The sequence below is a fragment of the Mustela putorius genome, unplaced genomic scaffold (assembly GCF_011764305.1).
Source record: "Mustela putorius furo isolate JIRA1106 unplaced genomic scaffold, ASM1176430v1.1 tig00000460_pilon_pilon_pilon, whole genome shotgun sequence".
NCBI lineage: Eukaryota > Metazoa > Chordata > Mammalia > Carnivora > Mustelidae > Mustela > Mustela putorius.
The window spans coordinates 22,058,389-22,084,148 of record NW_025421389.1 but is presented as its reverse complement, the minus strand read 5'-3'; the positions used below and the strand labels follow the sequence as shown (position 1 = coordinate 22,084,148).

The following is a 25,760-nucleotide window of genomic DNA, read 5'->3' as shown; positions in this document are numbered from 1 at the left end:
CACATTGTCCCGAATGCCACCTCCACTCCGCGGTGACATTCACGCAGGATTGAAGGATGCAGCTGGACGAAAGATAGTTTGCACTTCACGCAGACTGTGCAAAAAGAGGTCAGGACAGAGAACAATGCGGAGAACCTCGCGGGGCGTGGCAAGGCACCTGCGCGCCTGCAGCGAGTGCCCGCAGATAGGGAAGGCGGGCAGCGAGGAGCCACGCGGAGGCCGCGCAGGATGAGGCGGGACTTCCGGAAGCCATTTGCTTGAGTGGCAGGGGAACCGGAAGTGGGGGCGCTGCTGCTGGTGTTGGGGCCCGAGGAGGGACGCGCCGGAGCGGGGCCGCCGGGACTGAGCGAGCGACAGACGCGCCACCCGCCGACGCCGCAGCCGCTTGGGGCCCGCACGGACCCTCTGCCTGAGTGAGTGCAGCCAGGGTCGCGGGAAACCGGCGGCTTAGAGGTGGGGGTCGGAAGGGCCTGCGATTTGTTATTGTGAGAGGCCCGCGACCTCCCCTCCCCCACTGTGCGGGCCCCTCCCCCGCGCCACCTCCCCCCTCCCCGCCGACCCTTCGGGGCCCTCGCGCGCGCGCGCCTTCTTCGCGGCCCTGCGCAGCTTTCCCATCGCCCGCGCTGTCCCCGGCACCCCCCGGACCGCTCGCCGCCCCCCTTAGAGCCTCCCACTGGCACCCCACCCCCAAACCTGCCCACTGGGCTGGGCCGCTAGCCGCGGTCTCCACCCGCCTTTCCCGGGGGAGGGGTTCGGAGGAGGACTAGGGTGGCGGGGCGGCGGGGCGGCCGTCCCTCCCCGGCCCACCCCCCTGGAACAGGCCTCTCGGCACCCGATCTCGCTGTGGCCGGCGGTTCGCCGCCTCCAGCCCCGTTTGTAGCAACTCTTCTGCCTCCTGTCTCAGCTGTTGCCTCTTCCCTCCATCCCCGCGCCCAAACCTCTGACCCTCCCTTCCCGTTCCCCCTACCGGAGAGGCCTTTAACGCGGGCCCAGACCCGTTACTCGGGGGTTTGTTGACTGGGCACTTTTTCCTCCCCTTTTGTTGAAAATTTTCAACTCTTTAGAAACTTCTCCGTTTCGTCTACTGTGTTCAAAAACCCGCAGACTGTCACGGCTCCGAAGGGATTGTTTCTTAGAGGGCCGTGTAGTCCAGCACCTCATTTTAGGGACGAGGCCCAGACAGGGTTGAAGATTTGCCCAAGGTCAACCAGCTGCTTAAAAAGGCCAATGGACAGATTTTCGCAGGTGCTTTTTACCAGGTCCGTCCATGGCCATTCACCATACCAGATCGAGACTTTCTGGCCTGCAGGTTCGCGATATACCCGTTGCATGGTGACTCACTGTTCTGCTTCTCATAGCTCTCAAGCCTGCGTTGTTTTCCATGATAGAAGCACAAACCTTAAGAAAAGCAAACACTTCAAGCTCTGGCTTCTTTTTTAGAGCGCCTGCAGAGAAAGGGAAGGTCATCTGCACCCACTCTAGGATCTCATTTTGTACAGTTTTAAATTGGGGCGAGGGGGATAAAGGTGTGGAGAAAGGAGGAGCAAAAAATAGAGTATTGTCTCTCCTGAGCATTTGAATACAGCTTTGCCCGGATAAGCCTTGGGTCTTTAGATTCTCCTGGGCACATTGTTCTGATATAAAGGTTGCCTCCTTGTGGGGGAGCAGGGGAGGAGTAGGAAATCATTGTGCTTTAATTTGTTGGCTTGGGCGGGCATTTGATAATAAATTATGGATGTGCTGGAACCCCTGGACCCACCCACCAGCCCACTGAGGCAGGGCATTCTGGATGAGGCTTTTTTCCCTTTCAGAATAAGCCTGCCAACTCCCTCTGAAACAGAATGAAGAATCTTGGGTCAGAGTGGACACAGTCTAAATCTTTTAATTCTTGGTGCAACTTTTCTTCTCCGTTTCCTGGTTAAACTAAAGATCCAGCTGAGCTTGAGAATTTATATTTCTTTGTTGTTGGAACTGGTTTCTGATTAAACACGCTACACCAGCTACACCACATACTGGTATAAGTATCTGGAAATTCTGGTGCTCTCTGTCACAGTCCTAGTTAAGGCAGAAGGAAGATAGAAAATATAGGAAGGTTGGGAAATGTGCAAGTTGCTCATTTTTCCGAAGAATTTATATTTTAATGGACAATTAAAGATTTCCTGGAATAGTCTCTCCTGGTAAATTAACAAAACTTTTGGTCTTCAGACCTTTATCTCCATTCTACTTGGTTTCTCTAACTGAACCTGCCGTTTGTGATCAGAAGTTAGTGACTTAAAATAATCCCCCCCAAAGGGATTATTATGAATCGGGAAGGTGAGATGGGAATCAGAATCCACCTCCCTGTTGGTACTTTTTTTTATTATGTTTCTGATTACAGGCTCACCGTTACCAATACTGTTGTGTATGGTATTGCTCTGAGGCAGGAAACCCAAAATCATTCAGGTTTGTGTGTCCTATCACAGTCTGTACTCTGGATAGCTCCTGATTCAGTCTTCATTTTCTCTTATAAAGAATATAGCAGTTTACTTTATTTGACTCCCAAATTTGAATCTTCTAAATGCATAGATCGCTAGATTATGCATTTCCAGCTTTGTTCGTAGGAGACTGCATGGGCTCATGGCTCAGTTTTTCTTTACTTGCTCTTCTAGGATGTTACCAAGCCATAGTCATCAGTAAAACTGAAAGCTACTTTGTATTGTGAGAATTTGATTTAGCAAAACAATACAAAATCCAAGTGTCTGAAGGCCCAAAGAAACAAATTTGTGCTCAGATACTTTGCCCTTGTTGAGGAGGAAGGATGACCTTGTATTCATAGTTTAGGGAAAAAAAAAAAAAGACTACCTAATTGGGAATATTTTGCAGTCTTCTCTCAATTCTGTCTGCCTGGTAGCCTCTGATAAGTGACATCTTTTCTCTCTGTTTCTGTCCCTGTTTCTTCATTTTGCCCATGAAGAAGTTTAGTACCTATATGAAAGTGTTTTGCTCAGCGTATCAGGATGCCATTAAATTTGGTTAGTAATGATAAGGTGTATAAGTGAATCAAATTAGTAAATGAGAATTTATCATGTCTTTTCTATATAGAGTCTTAACATCCTTTGCTCAAGAATGATAGGCTTTAGAAGTCTATCACTCTGAGTTCCAGTTTCAGCTCTCCCTATCATGGAGCAGATTCTTTAAATCCCACTGAGCTTCAATTTTATTAAAATAACAAAGCGCTGGGGTGCCTGGGTGGTTCAGTCAGTTAGGTGTCTGCCCACCCTCGCTCAGGTCGTGAACCCCCACGATCCAGCCCCAGGTCGGACTCCCTGCTCAGCTGGGAGCCTGATTCTCTCTCTCCCTCTATCTGCTGCTCTCTCAGCTTGTGTGAGGTGTCTCTCTCTCTCTCTCTGTCAAATAAGTAAAATCAATTAAAAAATAAAGCACTTAGCACAGTGTCTTGTAAATAGTAAGTTCTTAATTTTAATTGTGATTATTATTTTACAACAGTTATTTACCTGTTGGAGGAAGTTTGAAAATCCATGTTAGTAAATTGAATCCTAGATCCAGAAAGATTTTAGAAATTAAATAGACCATTGGTCTTGAAAGTAGAGTATGTGCACTCCCTGGGGGTTACAGAAGATGAATCATTGGAATACAGGAAATAATTTAGAACTTCTTTTTACATTTATTTTTTTATGTAAAAGAAAAGAGTAAACTTTATTAATATTTAATGTATAAATTAACAGTAACTCATATATTTACTTTGTAAGTATATACAAAGTATATACTTACTTTGTAAGTAAATATATAATAGGACACACTTCAAAAAGATTCTAGAATATTAAAGATGTTTGGGCACCGCCAATCTGGACCAGTCTTTACTCATTTGCTTTAGTTCACTTTATGCTTTCTTGTTGGTGTTCACCTTGCCTCCCTTTGACTCTCCATTGGGGGAATCTATTGTGAGAGACAGGCGGTGTCATTTTGTAGTCATACTTGTTAGAAATTTATCTAACTGCACATTCTGTCCACTGGCCCTACTTTCCTATTTGGGGACGTGCAAAATAAGTTTAATATCTCTTCCCAGCAATCTTCAGATAGTTCGACATTTATCTCTTATCTTCCTCTTCCCTAACCAGTTTTCCTACAGATTATAAACATGCCTATTTCATTTAGCTGTTTCTAATATGACAGGCTTTCAGTTTCTTACCAGCTTGACTCCTTTCCTCTAGACACCCTCCAGTTTGTCAAAATTCTTTAAGCTTTTCAAGGTCTGAATATTGTGGGGCACCTGGGTGGCTCAGTGGGTTAAAGCCTCTGTCTTTGACTCAGGTCACGATCCCAGGATTCTGAGATTGAGCCCCGCATCGCATCGGGCTCTCTGCTCAGTGGGGAGCCTGCTTCCCCCTCTCTCTCTGCCTGCCTCTCTGCCTACTTGTGATCTCTTGTCTGTCAAATAAAAAAAAAAATTTTTTTTTTTTTTTTTTTAAAGATTTTATTTATTAATTTGACAGAGAGAAATCACAAGTAGACGGAGAGGCAGCCAGAGAGAGAGAGAGGGAAGCAGGCTCTCCGCTGAGCAGAGAGCCCGATGCGGGACTCGATCCCAGGACCCTGAGATCATGACCCGAGCCGAAGGCAGTGGCCCAACCCACTGAGCCACCCAGGCGCCCCAAAAAAAAAAATTTTTTTAATTATTTATTGTATTTATTGAATATTGTATCCCAAGAACTGAAATGAAGTTGAAGTGCCCACATTTTATCTTTTAAGTGGTGAGAGATAATGAAGGTCCCTTATATTTGTAGTATGTCACTCTTTCTTGTTCTTTAACAACAATCCCCAGGAACAGTAGTTTCAGTTCTATATTCATATAGTGAGAGGAGAGATTATTTTTCTCTATCTCAGTAGTGGTCTCTCAGTTGATTTTGTGTCAGTTAACTTTTACCTCAGAAATACCAAATATGTTAAGAGTCTCTCCAGGCAGGAAAACAAATGAAAGCAAACTAATGAAGTAGTTGGGTTTTTCAAAATTAAGGGATGCCTGGGTGGCTCAGTGGGTTGAGCATCCAACTCTTGGTTTCAGCTCAGGTCATGATCTCATGGTCCTGGGATCCAGCCCAGGTGGGGTTCCCTGCTCAGCAGGGAGTCTCCTTGAGATTCTCTCTCTCCCCTTTCCCTTCACCCCTTCTCCCACTTTCTCTCTCTCTCTCTCTGTCAAATAAATAAATATTTTAAAAAATAAATTAATTAAAAAAAAAGATTCTCCTCCTTTCCCTCTGCCTTTCCCCCCTTTTAAAAAAGGGAAAGAAAACTATTTAAAATTTTAGGAAATAGCCTTTTGAATTAGTGGAAAGTGAAGTTGTTTGTTGCTCTGTTTCTTATATATGTAATTTTGAAATCCATAAAGTAGGAAAACTTCTTTGCCCCTTTTCTGTCTTAAGGCTAATACAGCTGCTTGAACAGCAGTAAAGAAAGCTTTTTTTAAAATTAAATCTACTGGGGCGCCTGGGTGGCTCAGTGGGTTAAGCCTCTGCCTTCGGCTCAGGTCATGATCTCTGTCAGAGTCCTGGGATCGAGTCCCGCATCAGGCTCTCTGCTCGGCAGGGAGCCTGCTTCCTCTTCTCTCTCTCTCTGCCTGCCTCTCTGCCTATTTGTGATCTCTCTCTCTGTCAAATAAATAAATAAAATCTTTAAAAAAAAATTTTTTTAAATTAAAACTACTATTAAGCACCATGTCAGATTTAACCTGAATAGCCAGACTTCGATCTAGGATTGAACTTAGATCCAAAGAAACTTTTGTATAGAACATACAGAATGTTTTCTTAGTTTAAAAACAAAAGCAGGGTCCCTGAGTGTCCCAGTTGATTAAGGGTCTGACTCTTGGTTTCTGCTCAGGTTCATGGTCTCAGGGGCATGAGATTGAGCCCCAAGTGGGCTCTGAGCTCAGCAGGAACTCTGCTGAATTTTCTCTCTTGCTCTCCCTGTGTGTGCATGCACTCTCTCTCACAAATAAATAAATCTTAAAATAAGATTTTATTATTTATTTATTTATTTGAGAGAGACAGACAGACAGACATAGTGAGGGAGAGCACAAGAGGAGAGGAAGGAGCAGGCTCCCCGCAGGGCAGGGAGCATGACTTGGGGCTCTGTTCCAGGACCTGGGGATCATGACCTGAGCTGGAGGCAGACCGTTAAGTGACCAAGCCACCCACGTGCCCCCAAAGTTCAGTGTTTCTGTGTGACTGTTTTAATCCCCTGTAGTCATTTTTTTCTTTTTCCTTTAGGAAAATCTTTTAATTTTCCCTTACTTTTCTCAGGCAATGAAGCCTCAACCAGATAACCATAATCTGATTGGAGCTATACAAATTCATCTTGTGGTTCTTCCCAATCCTTGTATTTTATATGATGTTTTTAGCTCCAGGTAGTTTATGTTGTTTGGGTGAAGCGGTTAGATATAAGAACTTTTAGGGAGTCAGCATGCATTGCTTTGTGATTAGGGGGCCAGATGTGTTGTTACTGGGGTCAAGCAAAACTGACTTCGTTCACTTACCGCACAAATTAGCTAAAATATCTGAGCCTCGTTTTTTTTTTCGTTTTGCAAGGATTGGAAGTGGTACTTATAAAACATGGCATATATAGCCCTTCAGATGGCTATTATTTTCTGATAGTTGCAAATTTTAGTAATCTAAAGAAATACATACAGACAGAGATGGTCCCCGACTTAATAATGGTTCTATTTAATGACATTTTGACTTTACAATGGTGTAAATACTGTGTGCATTCAGTGGAAACCATATTTCACTTTTGAAGTTTGATCTTTTGTGGGGGGGTTGCTGGGAGTAAAGCCATAGAAGTTTATTAAGTGAAGATACAGGAAAAGCTCTGAAAAGTGAGAGGGGTCTGGACAGGGTTGCCAAGGAGGGCCTTTGGGGTTGGTCTTTTATAGAAAGCTAGCCAGGAAACTTAAATCCTTACTTTTAGGAGCTGGTTATTCTTTGTCAGTCACAGGTGATTATCATAAAGACACCCACCCCACACGCCACCCACCCCCACACCTAGGCCAGATGGTCCCCCATTCTACATGCCTTGGACAGGGTTTGGAAGTTTGATCTTTTCCTGGGTTAGGGAAATGCGGTAAGGTCCTCTGGTGATGCGGGGCAGTAGCAGTGAGCCAAAGCTCCCACTCAGTTACGTGACCATGAGGGTGAACATCCAATACAGGGACAGCTGTTCTGATTCTCATGTCCATTACGGTCTTCAGTAAGTTCTGTGAGATATTCAGTGCTCTGTTGTGAAATAGGTTTTTGTGTTAGATGATGCTGCCCAGTTGTAGACTAATGTAAGTGTTTTGAGCACGTTTCAGGTAAGCTAGTTTATACTATTTGGTAGGTTAGGCATATTAAATGTGTTTTTGATTTGGGATTTTTCTTTCTTTTTTTCTAGATATACTTATTTATATTTTAGAAAAAGAGCATGCAAGTGGGGAGAGGGACAGAGGGAGTAGGAGAGAATCTCAGGCCAACTCTGCTGATCCTGGAGCCCACACAGGGTTCATTCAGTCTCAGGACCCTGAGATCACAACCTGAGCTGAAATCTAAAGTGCGACACTTAACCGACTGAGCCCCAGGTGCCCTGATTTAGGATATTTTCAACTTACAATGGATTTATCCAGATGTAATCCCTAATGTAAGTTGAGGAAGACCTGTACACAGGGTATGGATGGTGTTTTACATTTCCAGTTAGATACAGGCTTAACCCTAAGCTTAATTTTCTTAGACCTAATGCATTTAGAGTGGAACTAATTGGTTTGCATAGTTAGTGTTAAAACATGGGTTTGCTTCTGTAATGTATTTTTCATGAATGAAGGTCTGTTTTCACATTTCGAGCTTTGTTACTTTCTGATTCTCAAAAATTACTGCTTTGGCAATCTAGCATGTTTTGTTTACTCAGTAAATACTTACTGAATGAATAGAACTCAATCCTCTTTCAGAGAAAGCTTAGCTCTGTTAGATGATAGCAAGGGAAAGAAAGGGAGTGGTCCGCTTTTCTTTACACCACAAAACCCCAGATGTTTTTCTGTTTTTCATCATCCTTTGTATATGTCAAGTGATTTCTTGAGCCTGATGTCTGTAGTATGTGTTCTCCAGAGTTGATTGAAAACAGTCTGGTGTCATTGTCTTTCTAGATTAGCATATCTAGGTTTTCTGAATTTTGCTTACTCCTTTACTGTCAGATTCTATATTTGGGCTCAGTCATTAATAACATTTTCTTAATGGATACCTGTCAAAAATAAAATACCTAGTAAGCATTTGTCAAAAGCCAGTTCCAAAGCCTATGGCTGGTTTTGTCACAATCTGTAATAGTTACTTGTGTGATATTTAGTAACCAGTGGACTCTGTTCATGGCTGTAGCAATTTTCCAGTGTCTAACTGAAACAGCGTAAGAGGCCCTAATACAGTTTTCATTGAACCCTTAAGTGTCTAATCCCTTGTGTCGTTTGGTACTTACATTAACATGTAATCATGAAAAATTAATGTAGATGTAAAGTATATACTTGGAGCAGATTTTTTCAGTGTAATGCACTATTCCTAAATGATATTCAAACCTCTCTAGAAGTTTCGGAATGCTTCTTGATATTCACGGGACTTAAGTAGTCATGTCCTAGAACTCATGTTTACTGAAAATCAACTCCAGTTGTTTCATTTCTAGGCAAAACTACAATGAGACTTAAATTACTATTTAAAACTTAACATGTAGCATTTAAGGGGTAACGAATAAACATTCCTGTTGATGAATGAAACGTGATGTCGACATTTGTCCCCTCAGGTATAGAATGAGCCAAGGAGACTCAAACCCAGCAGCTATCCCACATGCAGCAGAAGATATTCAAGGAGATGACAGGTGGATGTCTCAGGTAAAGGGAAGTGCCTATGTATTACTCACCCGAGAGGAGTCTCTTCAGTTTTCTAGAGTCTTTTGGCCAAATCCACAAGAGTACATTTTTTATGGTCGATAAGAATCATCACTTTAAATAAAAATCTAATGTTATGCTAATGTTGTACATAGTCACCAGACTGATGCTGCACCAGAGGAATATTTTGAAAGCGTAGTCATTGCCCCCTGTTCATCTTAAAAGATAACAGTGTTATCTTTTAACACGGTCCTGCCAGTACTTACATTAACAGTGTTAATGTAAGTACCAAGATTCAGATTACACATTTTTGTAAACATTTTAAATTTTGAAGTAATTTCAGAATTATACAAATACTGCAAAAATTTTAGGAAGAACTCCCTGTATTCTTCATCCGGTCCTGCCAGTTATTGTTTCGCCCCATCGGCCTAAATGTTCTGTCTGTATCTACTTGGATGTCTACACACCAACATTCAGTGTTTCCTGAACCATTTGAGAGGAAGTTGCAGTCATCCTGCCCCTTCACCCCTAAATATTTCAGTGTGTTTTCCAAGAATAAGGACATTTTCTTCCACAACTACAGAGTAGTTACTAAATCAGGAAACTTAACATTGATATTATGCCATGTTCACATTTCTCCATTTGTCCCAATGTTTGTATGTCAGTTTTCCTTCCAGTCTAGGACCACACATTGCATTGCATTGTCCTGTCTCTTTATTCTCCTTTACTGTGAAATGTATCTTAGCCTTTGTTTTTCATGACACTGACAGTTTGGAATATAGGCCATTTGTTTTGCGGAATATTCTTCAATTTGGGTTTACCACTTTCCTCCTAATCAAGATTCAGATTACACATTTTTGGCAGGATATCAGTGAAGTGATGTCCTCAGTGTACCACATAGAAAGTACCTGATGTTGGTTTTTCTCATTGATGATGTTAACTTTGGTCACTTGATTAAGATGTTGTTGGCCTAAACCAGATCTTATTTATTATGGTATGGACTCCTGGGTTCTTATTCTTCCCAGTGGGCTTATAGAACCCATTGTAATTTTGAAGGTCATGCTATCCCAGGTTTAGCAAGTGGGAATCCTGTCAGGGCGGCTCCTGTGTCTTCTTGATGTGTTCCATTGTTCTTTAGCACCATGTCCTCTTTTATTATTAGCTGCCTTTTAATAAGCTGTTACCATTTAACCATAACTATATTTAACCTTCCCCTGTGGGTTTCCAACCATATTTCCTCTTTGGAATAACAAGTTCTGTATGATTTTATGTACCCAGAGTTTTGCATTTTAGTATTTAGTGATTTTGTTTTTACTCTGTGGTTATACAACTGTACTAGTTGTATAGTTCTTTCATTTTTGTCTTTCCAGACTTAAAAATCAGTCTGTCAACTAGCTTACTTTGAGTGGTAGTTAGTACTTTTTTTTTTTTTTTTTACTTTTCTTGTATGGATCAACTGCATGGTTATTCTTAATATTCCTAGTTTGTTTATATATATATATATATTTTTAGGATTTTACTCATTTATTTGACAGAGAGAGAGCTTGCACAAACGGGAGTGGCAGGCAGAGGGAGAGGGAGAAGCAGGCACCCTGCTGAACAGGGAGTCCGATGCAGGCTCGATCCCTGAGCCAAAGGCAGACTCCTAACTGATTGAACCACCCAAGCACCCCAGTTCATTTATATCTTAAAAAGTATTATGAAGGGGAGCCTGGGTGGCTCAGTGGGTTGAGCCTCTCTGCCTTGGCTTGGGTCATGATCGCAGAATTCTGGGATCAAGCCCCACATCGGGCTCTCTGCTCAGCCGGAAGCCTCCTTCTCTATCTCTCTGCCTGCCTCTCTGCCTACTTGTGATCTCTGTCTGTCAAATAAATAAATAAAATCCTCCCCCCCCAAAAAAAAAGTATTATGAAATCCACTAACCATCTGTGTATTTACCACTCATCCTAAAAAAAAAAACATTGCTAATAGAATCAATGTCCTGTGTATACTCCTTACTGATCATTTTCCTTTTCCCACCTCCCCACCCCCAAACCAGTATCCTAAATTTGGTGTTTTTTTTTTTTCACATGCTTACATACTATGTATATAAAATTTCTAAACTGTATATATAGTAGTTTTGCATGCTTTTAAGCTTTTTGTAAATAGTATGTTTTTGAATGTATTTTTCTGCAGTGTATCATACATGTTAAAAGCATAGTTTTTTTCCTCCGTATGTTTTTTATTATTTATTTATTTATTTTTATAAAGATTTTTATTTATTTATTTATTTGAGAGAGAGAGATAGTGAGAGAGAGCATGAGCGAGGAGAAGGTCAGAGGGAGAAGCAGACTCCCCATGGAGCTGGGAGCCCGATGCGGGACTCGATCCCGGGACTCCGGGATCATGACCTGAGCCGAAGGCAGTCGTCCAACCAACTGAGCCACTGCCTCTTCTCTTTAAATTATATATTTTGCTATATAGGAAGATACCAATTAGGTGCATTTAGGCCATTTATAACTTTATTAAAAGTTAAAACTAAAACTAGGTGTCTCTGTTGTTACTGACATAAATTAGCAGGCTTTAAATTAGCATTGACTGGAAAAAATAGTCAAATGGAAGAAAAACAGGAATATTAAAAAAAAGTTTCTTTTTAACCCGTATAGAAGGGTAACTTTACTAAATAATAAAATACATGCTCAGATCTTGGTTTCTTTGGTCCAATGAAAGGAACCAGGGCTACTTGGAGAAATGATTGCATCTATAGCTAGCGTAAAGGAAATAAAAGATGAACACATAGCATCTTGTAGTGCAAGAGAGCAACTACCCAAAAAAGAAAAGAAAAAACAGATGTATGGTAGGAATATCACAGAAGTGAAGTGTCCATAGTACATCTCATAGAAGTCATGAGATACTGGCTGGCTTGTCTCATTGATGATACTCACTTTGACCCCTTGAGGCCAACCCGAAAGAGCACCCAGATGCAAAATTGGACAGTTTGAGCAACATAATAAATCATATTATTGGTTTATAACCCAAAGGATAAAGTAAATATTCACAAATCCATTTTGCTATAAATAAATGGTTGGATAAACAGGGGGAAAGAGACTAATTTTAATTAATGTAGGGGCACCTGGCTGGCTTAGTTGGTAGAGTGTGCTACTCTTGATCTTGGGATTGTGAGTTCGAGCCAGCCCCACATTGGGTGTAGAGGTTACTTAGAAATAAAATCTTTTTTTTTTTAAGATTTTATTTATTTATTTGACAGAGAGAGATCACAAGTAGGTAGAGAGGCAGAGAGAGAGAGAGGGAAGCAGGCTCCCTGCTGAGCAGAGAGCCCGATGTGGGACTCGATCCTAGGACCCTGAGATCATGGCCTGAGCCGAAGGCAGCAGCTTAACCCACTGAGCTACCCAGGCACCCAAAAATAAAATCTTTTAAAAATAAATAAATACAGAAGAAGGGAGGGAAAAGAAACCCCTCACTAGAACACCATGGTAATGATCACTGTAGGGAAGGTCCGTCGGTGAATACTAAAATTAGTAAGCCACCTTTAAGGAGAGAGAGTATATTTGCCTAGCCTCAAAAATATCCCCCTGAAAATTACCTTGGTGGTTTTAACATATAATCACATATTTTTTGATATCCCCTCCTTCCAGAAGGTAGAATATATTAATTCCCCCACGAGTGAGAGCTGGATTTAGTGTCTTTTTTTTCTTTTTTTTTTTTTTAAGATTTTATTTATTTATTTGACAGAGAGAGAGAGAACACAAGCAGGGGGAGCAGCAAGCAGAGGGAGAAGCAGACTCCCTGCTGAGCAGGGAGCTCCATGTGGGGCTCTATCCCAGGACCCTGGGATCATGATCTGAACCAAAGGCAGACACTCAACTGACTGAGCCACCCAGGCACTCCTTATGTCTTATTCCTAACAAATACAGTATGGAAGGGAAAAATAACAGATAGTGGAGAATTCTAGCAAACACCCCCTTAACCAAATGGTCAGTGTTAACATCCACCAGTAATAAATCATGTTGATATCATGTATTTACCTCTGATACGATACAGCAAGGGCACACACATCACCTCCATGGTAGTCTTCCAGAATAATTCGTCACATCAATCTGTTCATGACAAAATATCAGACAGACCCAAATTGAGGGAAATGCTACAAAACACCTGACTGGTACTAAACCTGTCAATGACATGAAATACAGGGAAGGACCAAAAAACTGTCCCATGATGGAAGACACCAAGGGGACATGTAGACCAAATGCCATGTGGTATTCTGAATTGGTCCTGGGAATAGGAAAAAGGACATAGAGGAAAAATTGGTGAGATCTGAGTAAACTATTTTTTTTTTAAGATTTTTATTTTAGGGGCGCCTGGGTGGTTCAGTTGTTAAGCTTCTGCCTTCGGCTCAGGTCATGATCCTGGGATCAAGCCCCGCACCGGGTTCCCGGCTTAGCAGGAAGACTACTGTTCCCTCTCGCACTCCCCCGGCTTGTATTCCCTCTCTCGCTGTCTCTCTCTTTGTCGAATAAATAAATAAAATCTTAAAAAAAAAAAATTATTTTAAGTAATCTCTATACCCAATGCAGGGCTCAGACTTACAACTTTGAAATGGAGGGTCCCATGCTCTGCTGGCTAAGCCAGCCAAGTGCCCCCGCCCAAGTAAGCTAAGATGTTAACATTGAAGGAAGCTGAGTGAAATGTACATGGGAATACTGTACTGTCTTTGCAACTCTTCTGTAGGTCTAAAGTTATTTCAAAACAAAATGTTAAAAACTGTCATGATTAAAAGAAGTTTTGAAGTGATAATATTTCCTGCTGTTCTTTTGTGTACATTTGATATTTTTCAGAAGTTTTTTTTAAGGGTGATACTAGTTATATGTTTTCTGAACTAGAAAGTAGACAAGCTAGAATTTGAACATAGGCTGTTCTGTCCACAAAGCTGGACAGAAGGAGGTACACATAGTCAACTATTTAAAGAAAAGGTGAGGAGGGGCACTTGGGTGGCTCAGTGGGTTAAAGCCTCTGCCTTCAGCTCAGGTCATCCCAGGGTCCTGGGACCGAGCCCCACATCGGGCTCTCTTCTCAGCGGGGAGCCTGTTTCCTCCTCTCTCTCTCTGCCTGCCGCTCTACCTACTTGTGATCTCTGTCTGTCAAATAAATAAATAAAATCTTCAAGAAAATATTTTAAAAATTAAAAAAAAATAATAAAGAAAAGGTGGGAAGGCCTGTGGAAAAATGGCAAGAGGAAAATACTCCCAAATGGTAGTTACTGGGTTAAGATGGTAGAATTCTAAGTGTTTTGTTTTAATCTATTTTTCTAAAATTACTGTACCTACTTTTATACTTAAAAAGAAAACAGAGTACCAGGACCTGTAGAATAGCAGAGCTTAAATTCCATGACCTTCTAGAACTGTGAACTGTTTTACTGGTATTAAGAGGTAGTTGGCACTATAGTACTAATGTGGGGAGGAAAAGTGTGGAAGTGTTCCTGCTCACAGCTGTAGTTGTATTCATGCCCACTTTATCTCTTCAGTTTAAAAATACTTATTGAAATAGTAGTAATTTAAGAGAAAGGCTTGACTCCTTCTTTGCCATTGTCTCACAGTTGGAGGCGAATAGGCATTTTCAAAGGCCATGTTAAATATATCCAGATAAGATACATGATTCTTAATTGGTTCCTACTTTCAAAAAAGAGTATTTTACCCAGCTCTTGGAACAACTGGAAAAATGGAATAGAAACTGAATATTTCAGGATGATTGTTCATTGTCTTAGATGTGGTAATAGTTTTGTGGTTTTATAGGAGACTGTCCTTACTCATGCTGAAATATTTAAGGGTGAAGAACCACACAGCATTTGCCGCTTACCTTCAGATGGTTCAGCAAACAAGCAGATAAAGCAAATGTGGGAGAATGTTACTGTTGAATACAGCAGAGGATATACAGATGTTCATTGTACTGTGGCTTTTCTGTGTGTCTGAAATTACCTTTTAAAAAGTTTGAGGAAAAGATAAACTAAAATACATGTTAAATGTTTGTTTCTATTCTGGTTTCAGTTTCCTTGAGCATATTAGAATGATCAGTGTAGAAAAGATGGAAGAAAGTCCCAGCAGTTCATTTCAGACAAAATAAGTAGAATGTTTAACAACAGAGTAACTGGTTGGACAACTGCTCTTTCTAGACCAAGACCTCTCACCAAGAACGAAATGCCAGTTTCTAATGTTTTTTTTCCTTTTTCAAACCAGCACAACAGATTTGTCCTGGACTGTAAAGACAAAGAGCCTGATGTACTGTTTGTGGGGGATTCCATGGTGCAGTTAATGCAGCAGTACGAGGTAAAGGTGGAAGAAGAGGTGGGGGTGGGTCTTGGCTACTAAGGTAGATCCATTCATCGCCAACAGACTTTGACTCTGAGCTTAATCTATAGGCTTATTCACGACACTTTAGAGAAGGTCTAGTTCAGAGTGTGAGGGAGGTCAGACCTGCATAACGGGATTCTTTGTGCCACCAAGCGTGATGAGACAAAAAATTTAGAATTGTTTCTGGCTCCCTTTTTTTGCATTGGTTTCCAAGAAGCTTCCCTGTTACATTTATTTACTTTAACTTGTCCTGGTCATGATTCTCAAGTCTTAAATATGTTTTACATTTTCTTATTTTGTGTATTTTTTAAAAATTTTATTTATTTATTTAATAGAGAATGTAGGGGAGAGGGAGGGTTGGAGGGGAACAGAGAGAGAGTCCCAGGCAGACTCCACACTGAGTGCAGAGCTCGATCCCATGATCCTCAGATCATGACCAACAGACAGACACTTAACTGACTCAGCCACCCAGGTGCCCCTTATTTTGTGTATTTTTGTGGGGAGCTTTTTTAAGATTTGCACACTTCTAAGGGCAATTTAAAGGAAAAGGCAGGTTGATTCCTTTCTGGCTCCAGTGCTAGATTTTTTCATCTCATGGTTCTACTTCACCAAATTCATTTTAATGTGTGAGTAAAGGGAAGGGAGAGCTTACTGAGTTGGCACCTTGAGTATAAATGCTGGGACCTCCTAAGGGGCATCAGGAAGGACTGTGACTCCAGTATTGAGCTGAGGTCAAAGGCTGCATTAAGAACTGAGTGATAGAGGGGCACCTGGATGGCTTGGTTAAGCATCTGACTCTGGATCCCGGGTCTTAAATCTCATAATTGTGAGTTCCAGCCCCACTTTGGGCTCCACACTGGGCATGGAACCTACTTAAAAAATTAATTAAAAAATATATTAAAAAATAATCACAGAAAGAACTTAGTGATACAGTGCCATCCTCAGAGCCCTGCAAACACCGAGTTGCTCACAATTTGCAGCATGACATTTGGATATCGAAAATGAAAGTCATTCTTTCAGGTGCCTCACAAACACATCACAGTGGAGGAATTTCATTTCCCACTCAGTTAAATAAAGCCAGTTTTTCTCTTTTTAGATATGGCGAGAGCTTTTCTCCCCACTTCATGCACTGAATTTTGGAATTGGGGGAGATACAACAAGACATGTTTTGTGGAGACTAAAGAATGGAGAACTGGAGAATATTAAACCTAAGGTGAAATGAAACTAATGTTTTAAAGAATATCTTTAATCTTGAGTCTTTTGCATGTAGTTAAATTGTCTGAAACTGCTAATAAAAACAGATTGCTTCTTTAAAACATTATTTTGCTACCGTCTTTGCTTTGTGCCCCCTTAACGTCAATGATATTTTTGTCCTTGCTTACGAACATTGCATAGAGGTATTAAAAAATCAGCGTACTGCTTGCTTAGGTTGTATTTGTAGTTGTCAGTAATGCTCTTCTTCAGCTATAGGAAGGGATCTGATGCTCATGCGGCATGCTGTTTTGTAGACATGAATGCAACACCAGGGGGAATCTGCTCAGACGTGGCCACGGTGGCAGTGCCATGATTCACTTCAGGAAGAAATTTTAGAGCTATTTAACCATCCAGACAAATTAGTAATCAAGGCCTCCCAAGTTTTTCTGAAGAAAATTTGAATCAGATGTGAACAGATGTTCATAAATGTGTACCCATTACCTTAACACATCATAAATGTCCTGAGTTGGCACACTGTGGATAATCTTTTGCTTTGTTGAAAGTATGTTATTTTTTGCCTTTAAAAAATTTTTTTGTTTTTTGTTTTTTAAAAAGATTTATTCGTTTTAGAGAGAGAGCATGAACAGGAAGGGCAGAGGGAGAGAGAATCTCAAGCAGATTCCATGCTGAACCCGATGCAGGCCTTGGACTCATGACCGAGAATGTAACCTGAGCTGAAAGCAAGAGCTGGGCGCTTAGTGGATTCCACCACCCAGGCTCCCCTTTTTTTTAATTTATTACTTTTTTATTCATTTAAAAGATTTTTTTTTTTTTTTTAATTTAGAGCACTGCTGCAAGTGGGGGGAGGAGTAGAGGGGAGAGGGTCAAGTGGACTTCATGCTGAGTGCAGAGCGTGACATGGGGCTCGATCCCATGACCCAGAGATTGTGATCTGCGTCAAAATCAAGAGTCAGACACTTAACCAGCTGAGCCACCCAGGTTCCCCCCACCTTTTTTTCTTTTTCTTTTTTACGATTTTAAGTAATCTGAATATCCAATGTGGGGCTTGAACTCACAGCCCCAAGATCAAGAGTCCCATGCTGTACTGACTGAGACAACTAGCAACTAGGCACCCCTATTTTTTGGCCTTTGTAATAGAAAAACTTGTCCATGTTCCTTTCTTTTGTGACAGGGTAGAAAGTTACTTTTTTGGGTTGTAGAGTAAGGGATCTGTCTCTAGGTGACAGCCACCTCATAAATTAATTTTTTTTTTTTTAAAGGAATAAAACTTGTTGAAACTTCATCTAGCCTCCTCCCCAGCTACTCTTCAGTATAACTGTGTGTTTATTTATACTATTACACTCTCTTGGGTACTTCCATTATTTTTTTCTGGAAGTCAGGAAGTTTCTATGGCAGGAGTTGCAAATATTTTCCCCTGGCTTTCTTAGATTTCACCTTTTTAAAATATTTTCTTCATGATGCAGAGTTTTTATTTTTACACAGTTGAATTTGTTACTTTTTTTGTGTAAGTTCTGAATTTTAAGGATTAGCTTCCAGTTCCACAATGATGGAGGAATTTTGTCGTTTCCTCCTCGTGTAGTTTTATTGCTTCTTAATTAATCTGCTTGGAATTTATCCTGAAATATATGAGGCCTAAGTCAGTGTTTGAAGATGGCTGCTCAGTTGAAGTTATCCCTACCATTTGACAAGTTCACCTTTCCTTCTTTTGTTTTTTGAAATGAGATTTTTATCTAAAGAATGAGCAATAGTATCTGAACACTAGATTTATATCCAAACATTCCTTTATTCTTGGTTATTTACCCCTCATCCCGCTTTTTTCTTCTTCCCTCAATTATAGGTCATTGTGGTCTGGGTAGGAACAAACAACCATGAAAACACGGCAGAAGAAGTAGCAGGTGGAATCGAGGCCATCGTCCAACTTATTAATACAAGGCAGCCGCAGGCCAAAATCATTGTATTGGTATGTAGTCTTCGGGTCGGTAGTCTTTGATGTCATCAAGTCAGGTCAGGAATGTTTTTAGAAATAGGATCACTCATGAGTATAGAGAATCTTTAGGTAGAAACAGTGTGTGATTCTCCTGAGAGGCTCTTCTCTGATATGTCCTGTTGTGTGTTCCCAGACCAGCTGTGGGAGTCCTCTTTTATCTGCTCATCCTTGTTTAGAGGTGGTTGTCTCAGCCTTCGTGTTTTACAGTTTTTAAAATTAGCTATGAGACTTGTCCTAGCCCTGAATCTCTTTTTATTAGACTGGGTTTGAATTAACTTAGATGTGTTGTTCGGTCCCCCCGTTAATATGTTAAAGGTGTTATATTTATTAGAATTTCTGAATTCTCTAAAACATTGGAGATTCTGTTAGCCAAAAAAATGGGTGCTTTATAGTCTTACTTCTAATAGAGAATGCTGCCCTTTGTGGAATTACAGCATTAAGTCTTCATAGTCTCAGAGATAATAGCTGTCTTTCAGTATGAAAGTTTACCTGTAGATAATTTGTAGCAAAACTAAATTCTGAATGATATCTGATATGTATTCAGTTCTATAATGAGATGATGTTAGCATGAGGATCAGACCCAAGACACTGTCCTGGGTCCTGGACATACAAAAAATGGGTAAGACGTTGTCTCTCTCAAGGAGCACACAGTCTAGTCTAGTGGTAGATGGGCACAGCAGTATAAAGAGAGAATTAACATACTGTATGCTAATGGGAGTAATTATACTGTATACTAAGGGAAAAATAGGGTTTTTTTTCTTCTAAGATTTTATTCAGAGAGAGTGCATTCCACGGGGAGGAGCAGAGTGAGGGAGAGAGAGGGAGGGTGAATGAATCTCAAGCAGACTTGGTGCTGAGTGTGGATCCTGATGTGGCGCTTGATCTTATGACCCCGATATCATGACCTGAGCCAAAACCAAGACTCGGATTCTTAAACCAGCTGAGCCCCAAGCGTCCTATGAGAACAGGTAGATTTTAGACATAAAAGCTGTCACTTGACAAGATTTTATTTATTTATTTATTTATTTATTTGACAGAGATCACAAGTAGGCAGAAAGGCAGGCAGAGAGAGAGGGGGAAGTAGGCTCCCCACTGAGCAGAAAGCCCGATGCAGGGCTGATCCTAGGACCCTGGGATCATGACCTGAGTAGAGGCAGAGGCTTTAACCCACTGAGCCACCCAGGTGCCCCATCGTTTGACTATAGTTTTAAAAGAATTCGTTGGTCTCCAGACAAATGGAGAAAGGAAAGAAGGCATGATAGAGGGAGGGGAGGAAAATGGTAAAAGGCTTATACTTGTGTGTGTTTGTTGCGAAAGTGAAGGGGGGTGCTTGAAGAATTTTAGGGCTGTCATTGAACAAAGTTCAAGGCTGGAATGGGTAGGAGAAAAAGGCAATGGCCAAGTTATGTAGGGATTTGTATGCCTTGCTAGAGGAGTTTGGATTTTTCTTATTGGTGCCAGTGCTTATTTTTTTATTCCATGGTATTTAATGTAGTGCACGTGTTTATACCCTAGTATTACTCCAGAAAGGGTTGTGGTCATGAGTCCACCTCTGAGGTACAGTGGCTGGTACTGGAGCTGCTTAGGACACATTTGTTGTATGAATGTTGCCGAATAAATCCTCTATAAATAGTCTTTGTTTCAACCAGACTTAAATTTGATATACACTGGTGTTCTCTACAACACCCAAACATCAGCAGTACCCTAAATGACTCTGTGAGAGCATGATTGCAGAAGTCACTGAACATAATAGCCACGATCCAGTGACAGTTACGAGAATTTTGTGGAAACAAGATTTTTTTTTTAAGATTTTATTTATTTATTTGACAGGCAGAGATCACAAGTAGGCAGAGAGGCAGACAGAGAGAGAGGGGGAAGCAGGCTCCCTGCTGAGCAGAGAGCCCGATGCGGGGCTCGATCCGAGGACCCTGGGATCATGACCTGAGCTGAAAGCAGTGGCTTAACCCACTGAGCCACCCAGGTGCCCCTGTGGAAACAAGATTTATGACGCATTTAAGTGGAAAGTCCAAATACTAAGCTATATGTATATTTTATTTAGAATTACTTAAAATACAAATGACCCTTGAAGGGCACTGATCCCCATACAGTCGAAAATCTGTGTATAACTTTTTACTCTAAAATTTAACTACTGATAGTCTAATCAGAAGCTCTCCTGATAAGCAGTAGATTAACACATATGTGGCATGTTATGTGTATGATGTACAGTATTCTCAACAACAAAGCTAGGAAAAAGAAAATGTGACTGAGAAAACCATAAGGGAGAAAAAATACTTTTACAGTACTATATTTATTGAAAAACATTTGGGAATATGTGAGCCTGTGCACTTGAAACCTATGTTGATCAATGGTTTGCTGTAGTCCTTTGGTAAAGAGATTAGGGGCATGATATTTTTCCTTTTTGTTTCTTTTAACATGATAGTATTTTAGTAATTAATTATTACTGGGAAAAATCACATGGTATACCTTTGGTATTTTCATATTAAGGAAAATGCAGTGCAAACACACATTGTCCTTGTTTGAAAATCAGAGGTGCAGTGCCCTGTTCTTAAGGTTTACTCATTTTTTTATTGCTTTGACTCTTGGAGCAGAGTGTGTGTATGTTGTTCACTGGTCATCCTTTCTGGTTGCTCACATCTCATCGAGACTTAGATACGGAATCACGGAGGGCAGTTCTTTGTGAGTGCTAGATCCAGAGCCCAGTGCTTTACCAGTTATGTAAACGAGGGTTGTGGATTGACTTCATCTGTGGAATTCTTGAGGCGCTTAACAATGAGAGGAGATGGTCTAAGGTAGCAGAGTCATAAGTATCCATAGTTCTCATTTGGAACTACACAATCACATAATAAAGTGGTAGTAAAGCTTCCAACATTTTTGCTGAAAAAAATTAAAAGCGGATGTGTGAACAAGTATTTACTTTGGCATAAAGCTTTTTTTTTCCCTTTCAGTAGAATACCCACAGAAAATCTATTTTTTAAAATAAAACCTCTTCACCGTAGTCCGTAGGAGAAATGGGTAGAAATTTTTTTGCCTACGTAGGAATAACTTGTGTGCTGTCATTAGTTACAAACTGATTGAAAGGTTCTCGACAGTAATTTTATAATAGGGTCAACATCTATAAAAGGACATTTCTAGTTTGAGATGATAAGCCTTGCTCTTGCCACATAAGGGTGGACCTTTATCAACTATAGGAGGACAGACCCAGGATTTATCTGAAAGTTAGAGAATTAACGTAAGTTAACAATGAATGTAGGAAATACCTGTTTTATCCTAGCAGATACTATGTGGCTCTGATTGTTCAAGACCACATGTGCTCCCACTGTTTCTCATGTACAGTAGGACAGGTTCCATGTAGCATCCATAAATACAGCCAGCAGTGGAGCTAGATGATTCTGGTGACTGAGTGGAGAATGAATTGAAGGGACAACCACACTGGAGGTAGGAAGACCAGTCAGGAGACTTAACATTAACTGAGTGAATAGTGATAAGTTTCCAAGCCAGAGCAGCATGTGTTACCGGAATGAAAGGGGCAGAAATGTTTTGGAAAGTACTGAGGATGAGTAGTTTAATTGTAAATAGATAAGGTATGTGAAGTGAAAGACGCCGGGATGTCGGAATGGTCAGTTGCTACAGAGAATGTGGAAGGAGCATAGCCTCGGAGATGATGAATTGGTTTTGGACATGTCAGGTCGGGAGTGCCTCAGGAAGTTTGGGAAGTTTGAGAAGTTGGGTTCTGGGCTACAGCGTTCAGAGTGGGCCGAGCAGTGGGTCAAGGACAAGACCCTGAAGCATACCAGCAGTTAGGAGACGGGAGGAGGAGTGGTCAAAGAACTGTCACTAAAACCCATCTAGTCCAGAGTTTCTGGTCTAGTGTTTGAGAAATCCAAGTTTCAAGAGTGTCTAATGCAGCAATCCTTCCAGGAATCTTGGAAACCACAGGTAAGTCAGGAGAGAAAAACCAGCGACTCTTCTCATCTGCTCTTCTCTGCTTTGCCCCAGGGTTTGTTACCTCGAGGTGAGAAGCCCAACCCGTTGAGGCAAAAGAATGCCAAGGTGAACCAGCTCCTCAAGGTTTCCCTGCCGAAGCTCGCCAACGTCCAGCTCCTGGACACAGATGGGGGCTTCGTGCACTCGGACGGTGCCATCTCCTGCCACGACATGTTTGATTTTCTGCACCTCACAGGAGGGGGCTACGCGAAGATCTGCAAACCCCTGCATGAACTGATCATGCAGTTATTGGAGGAAACCCCGGAGGAGAAACAAACCACCATCGCCTGACTGGCTCCCATCAGTGTTACTCGCACCCCAGCTTCCTCAGATCAGTTATATCACTGGCACTACAGAATCCTTCTCTTTCCTAAGGCACTTTGCATTGTAGAATGTTCCTGGATGTTCATATCTAGTGTTTGAAGGGGAGGAGGGATTTAAACTGGTCCTGTACATAGAAGGTTGGTTTGACACAGGAGACAAATTAGCCAAGGAAGATTGTTGTTTAAATTCATTTGAAATCAGAAGGGGACTTTTTTAGTTGTATGTGTGACATACTCATTGAATTATCACAGTTTTTCCTAGGACAACATCGAGCCTAAGGACTGAACAAAATGAAGATTTTTTTTTCTTGGCTTTTCTTTCTATGGATTATGTCATATAGAGTAACGATCAGGATCACACCAACTTGGCTTTAAAACAGATGTCTTTACCAGTTTTTAAAGTTAATAATTTAGCCCTGTGTTTTTAGTTTGCTTTACTCCTATGTATTCACAACATTTTCTTAACATACAGCATCAGATCGAACATGCTTGTGATTCAGATATGGGAGATGCTATGGTTACAAGTGAATTTGTTCCACTTTCTTAATCTTTCCCATGTTTAGCAGTGGAAGATAGGTTTTGCCCCATTTGGGGGACTCTACGGAGGGTATTATTTTTATGCTGCTGAATATCATGTCTATAATAGACCCATGCATGCAGCCTTTCCTCCCTCTTTCCCCTCATCCCCTCTTTGTTTTTTGGGGGGGTCCCTGTTGACATTACAGGCTTTTAACACATTTTTGATCTAGGAGCTTTGTTGCTGGAAATGTAAGTCCCCAGCCATTTACTCTCATGATCCTAGTACTGATGTGCAGCTCATTCTTGTGTGGTGCTCTGTGCGTAGTCGGTGTAGTGCTGTCCACATTTGGAGTTCTGGTTTGGTTTGGTTTGTTTTTCCCTCAAAATGTGCTACACTTTTTTTGGAGAGAGAAAAAAAAAAGGCAACCAGAACTCTGTTTCCCATTCCATAAGCCCTGACATTATTTCGAGTTTTATAGTATCTTAGGATGTATATTTTATTTTTTTATTGGCTTAGTTTTTTAAATTATATCAGTCCAGGAAAATTTGGCCTTTTTTCATGGGGAAGCAAATGGAGCCGCTCTTCAGAGTAGGCATACTGCCTTGATCCCACCGTTTTAGAGAAAAAGAACTAGGTTTGTTTGACTTTCAGGGTTTGAAAATTTCTTTCAAGAGAGCTCTTTATGACCTTAATGGTTTGCTTGAGCTTCAAGCAGAAACAGTGGGACAGTACATGGTTCATTGTTAGTATACCTATGGGATATATACAAACTGGACCTACAAACAAATATTTTAAACTGGACCAGGTGGGTATTGGAGTAGCCTATCAGAATGTGCTGTGCACTGATTGTGCTTAACATTCAAGTTCAGCGACTAAGGCATATGTCCGATGTTCTGCTTGCAAGGCAAGTGCTGGTGCTTTGGTGAGTTGGAAGGGTTGCTGATTTGTGCTAGGAGCCACTTCTCATGGAGAGGGATAGAACTTGGGCTGATGTTTTTCTTGTGAAACATCTTTCTAGGAATTTTTTTGTCTTATTTTTAGTCTTTTTTTTTTTTTTTTTAATACGTGTCTGAATGTATCATGTCTTCACTAACGACAAAGTACATGTGATGTTTACTAGACTCGTTTCTCACATTAAGGTTCCCTCAGTTTTTAGGAGCCCAGAGTCTTGAGTTTATCAAGACAGGTTTTTTCTTAGCTGAGGCATAGTTCTAAGGAGGGCAGAGAAGTTTGTGTGCGAGAAGACCCATCTTATCCAGGTCTTTTTCCATTTGTCAGAGGGCGGGAGTATCGCCCAGACAAACCCATTAGGTTATTCCTGCGGCATGCGCTTCTGGCTTCCCTCTTGGCTAAGGATCAAATAGCCCTTGGTGAGCTGACCTTCGGCTCCTTTGCTTATGTGTGTAAACCTTGGGTGTTACTACATTTTATACCTACCAGAGCGATTCGAGCAATAGTATTTGAACCACTAGCCTCTTAAATAAAATCTGCCCGATTGCTAATGTGCAGATACCGAGTCCACTTTCATTTCTTGCCCACTTTCTTTGCACTGCTTTAGGCAAAAAGTGTTCCATCTGTTTTTCTTTGATCAACATCCCTGTTTGCTGCAGTGACAGAACTTAATGCTTACTCTTTGGATGTCTCTCTTTATACTTTCATGTATATTTAAATGTTATGCACTGTCCAAATGAAATGTCCTAGTTGTCATTGTGATTAAGGGGCCAACTTTCCAGACAGCTAGCAGAGGTGTTCTGATCCTCCCTCCGAGCAAATTTCCATTCCTTCGCCCATCCATTCCCGATACGTTGCCGGCAGCCAGTGATGGTTGTGGATTTCTGTGGACGCATTGTAAATGTGGCAGGTTGAGGATGTCCTGCCACGGATGACCTAAGGCCTGGTGTTTTGCCACCTCCGTATCCTAGGCTGCCACAGGCAGTGGTCTGGCGCCCACTTTAGGGTCTTTTTGGACTGTTGGAGGCATCTTTCTAAACCAGAACTTCTGTGAAAAACCTTTACCCAGCAAAACAAATCTTGAGTAGCTCATGCCCTGCTCTTAAGAATTCTGTCTCTTGTTAACAAACAGAAACACTTTTAAAAAAACCTAGTCACTGTTTACAGTTGTATGCTAAAGCCTGAAATACTGTCTGTGCTGTGGTGTATGAGCATTGCCAATTTTATATTTATTGCAGTGAAGAAGAAACTAAAAATATATGAAAATGAGGAGCATGTCCACGCTCCTAAATCTGTGTGGGTGCATGTGGGAGAAGTGAGTTGGGGTCTCTTGAAAGGAGGCTTTTTGGAGTGGGGTCTCCCAGGCTTCTCCTTGGTGTTCCTGCTTGGGGATCACTGCTGCTAGCTGACTGGACCTCCCCAACAGAAGTTTGTGATTCTGCTTTGGCGAAGTTTCATTGACTAGTAGAACTCATTCTGTTTTAGTGCATATTTCAATATAAATGTAAACATTTCACTCAAA

General features: G+C 41.2%; 1 protein-coding gene across 2 annotated transcripts; it reads left to right on the top strand.

Moving 5' to 3' along the window:
- Positions 1–246: 246 nt before the first annotated feature.
- Positions 247–25,760, top strand: PAFAH1B2 (platelet activating factor acetylhydrolase 1b catalytic subunit 2). Of its 2 annotated transcripts, none has more exons than XM_045080503.1 (6): positions 247–453; positions 8,806–8,893; positions 15,124–15,213; positions 16,334–16,450; positions 18,290–18,412; positions 22,457–25,760. In XM_045080503.1, exons 2-6 carry the CDS (start codon positions 8,813–8,815, stop codon positions 22,733–22,735), a joined length of 690 nt encoding a protein of 229 aa, XP_044936438.1. In that variant the 5' UTR covers positions 247–453; positions 8,806–8,812; the 3' UTR covers positions 22,736–25,760. The 2 variants fall into 2 exon arrangements, with proteins under 2 accessions (XP_044936438.1, XP_004749958.1); XM_004749901.3 differs by having other exon boundaries at positions 248–413.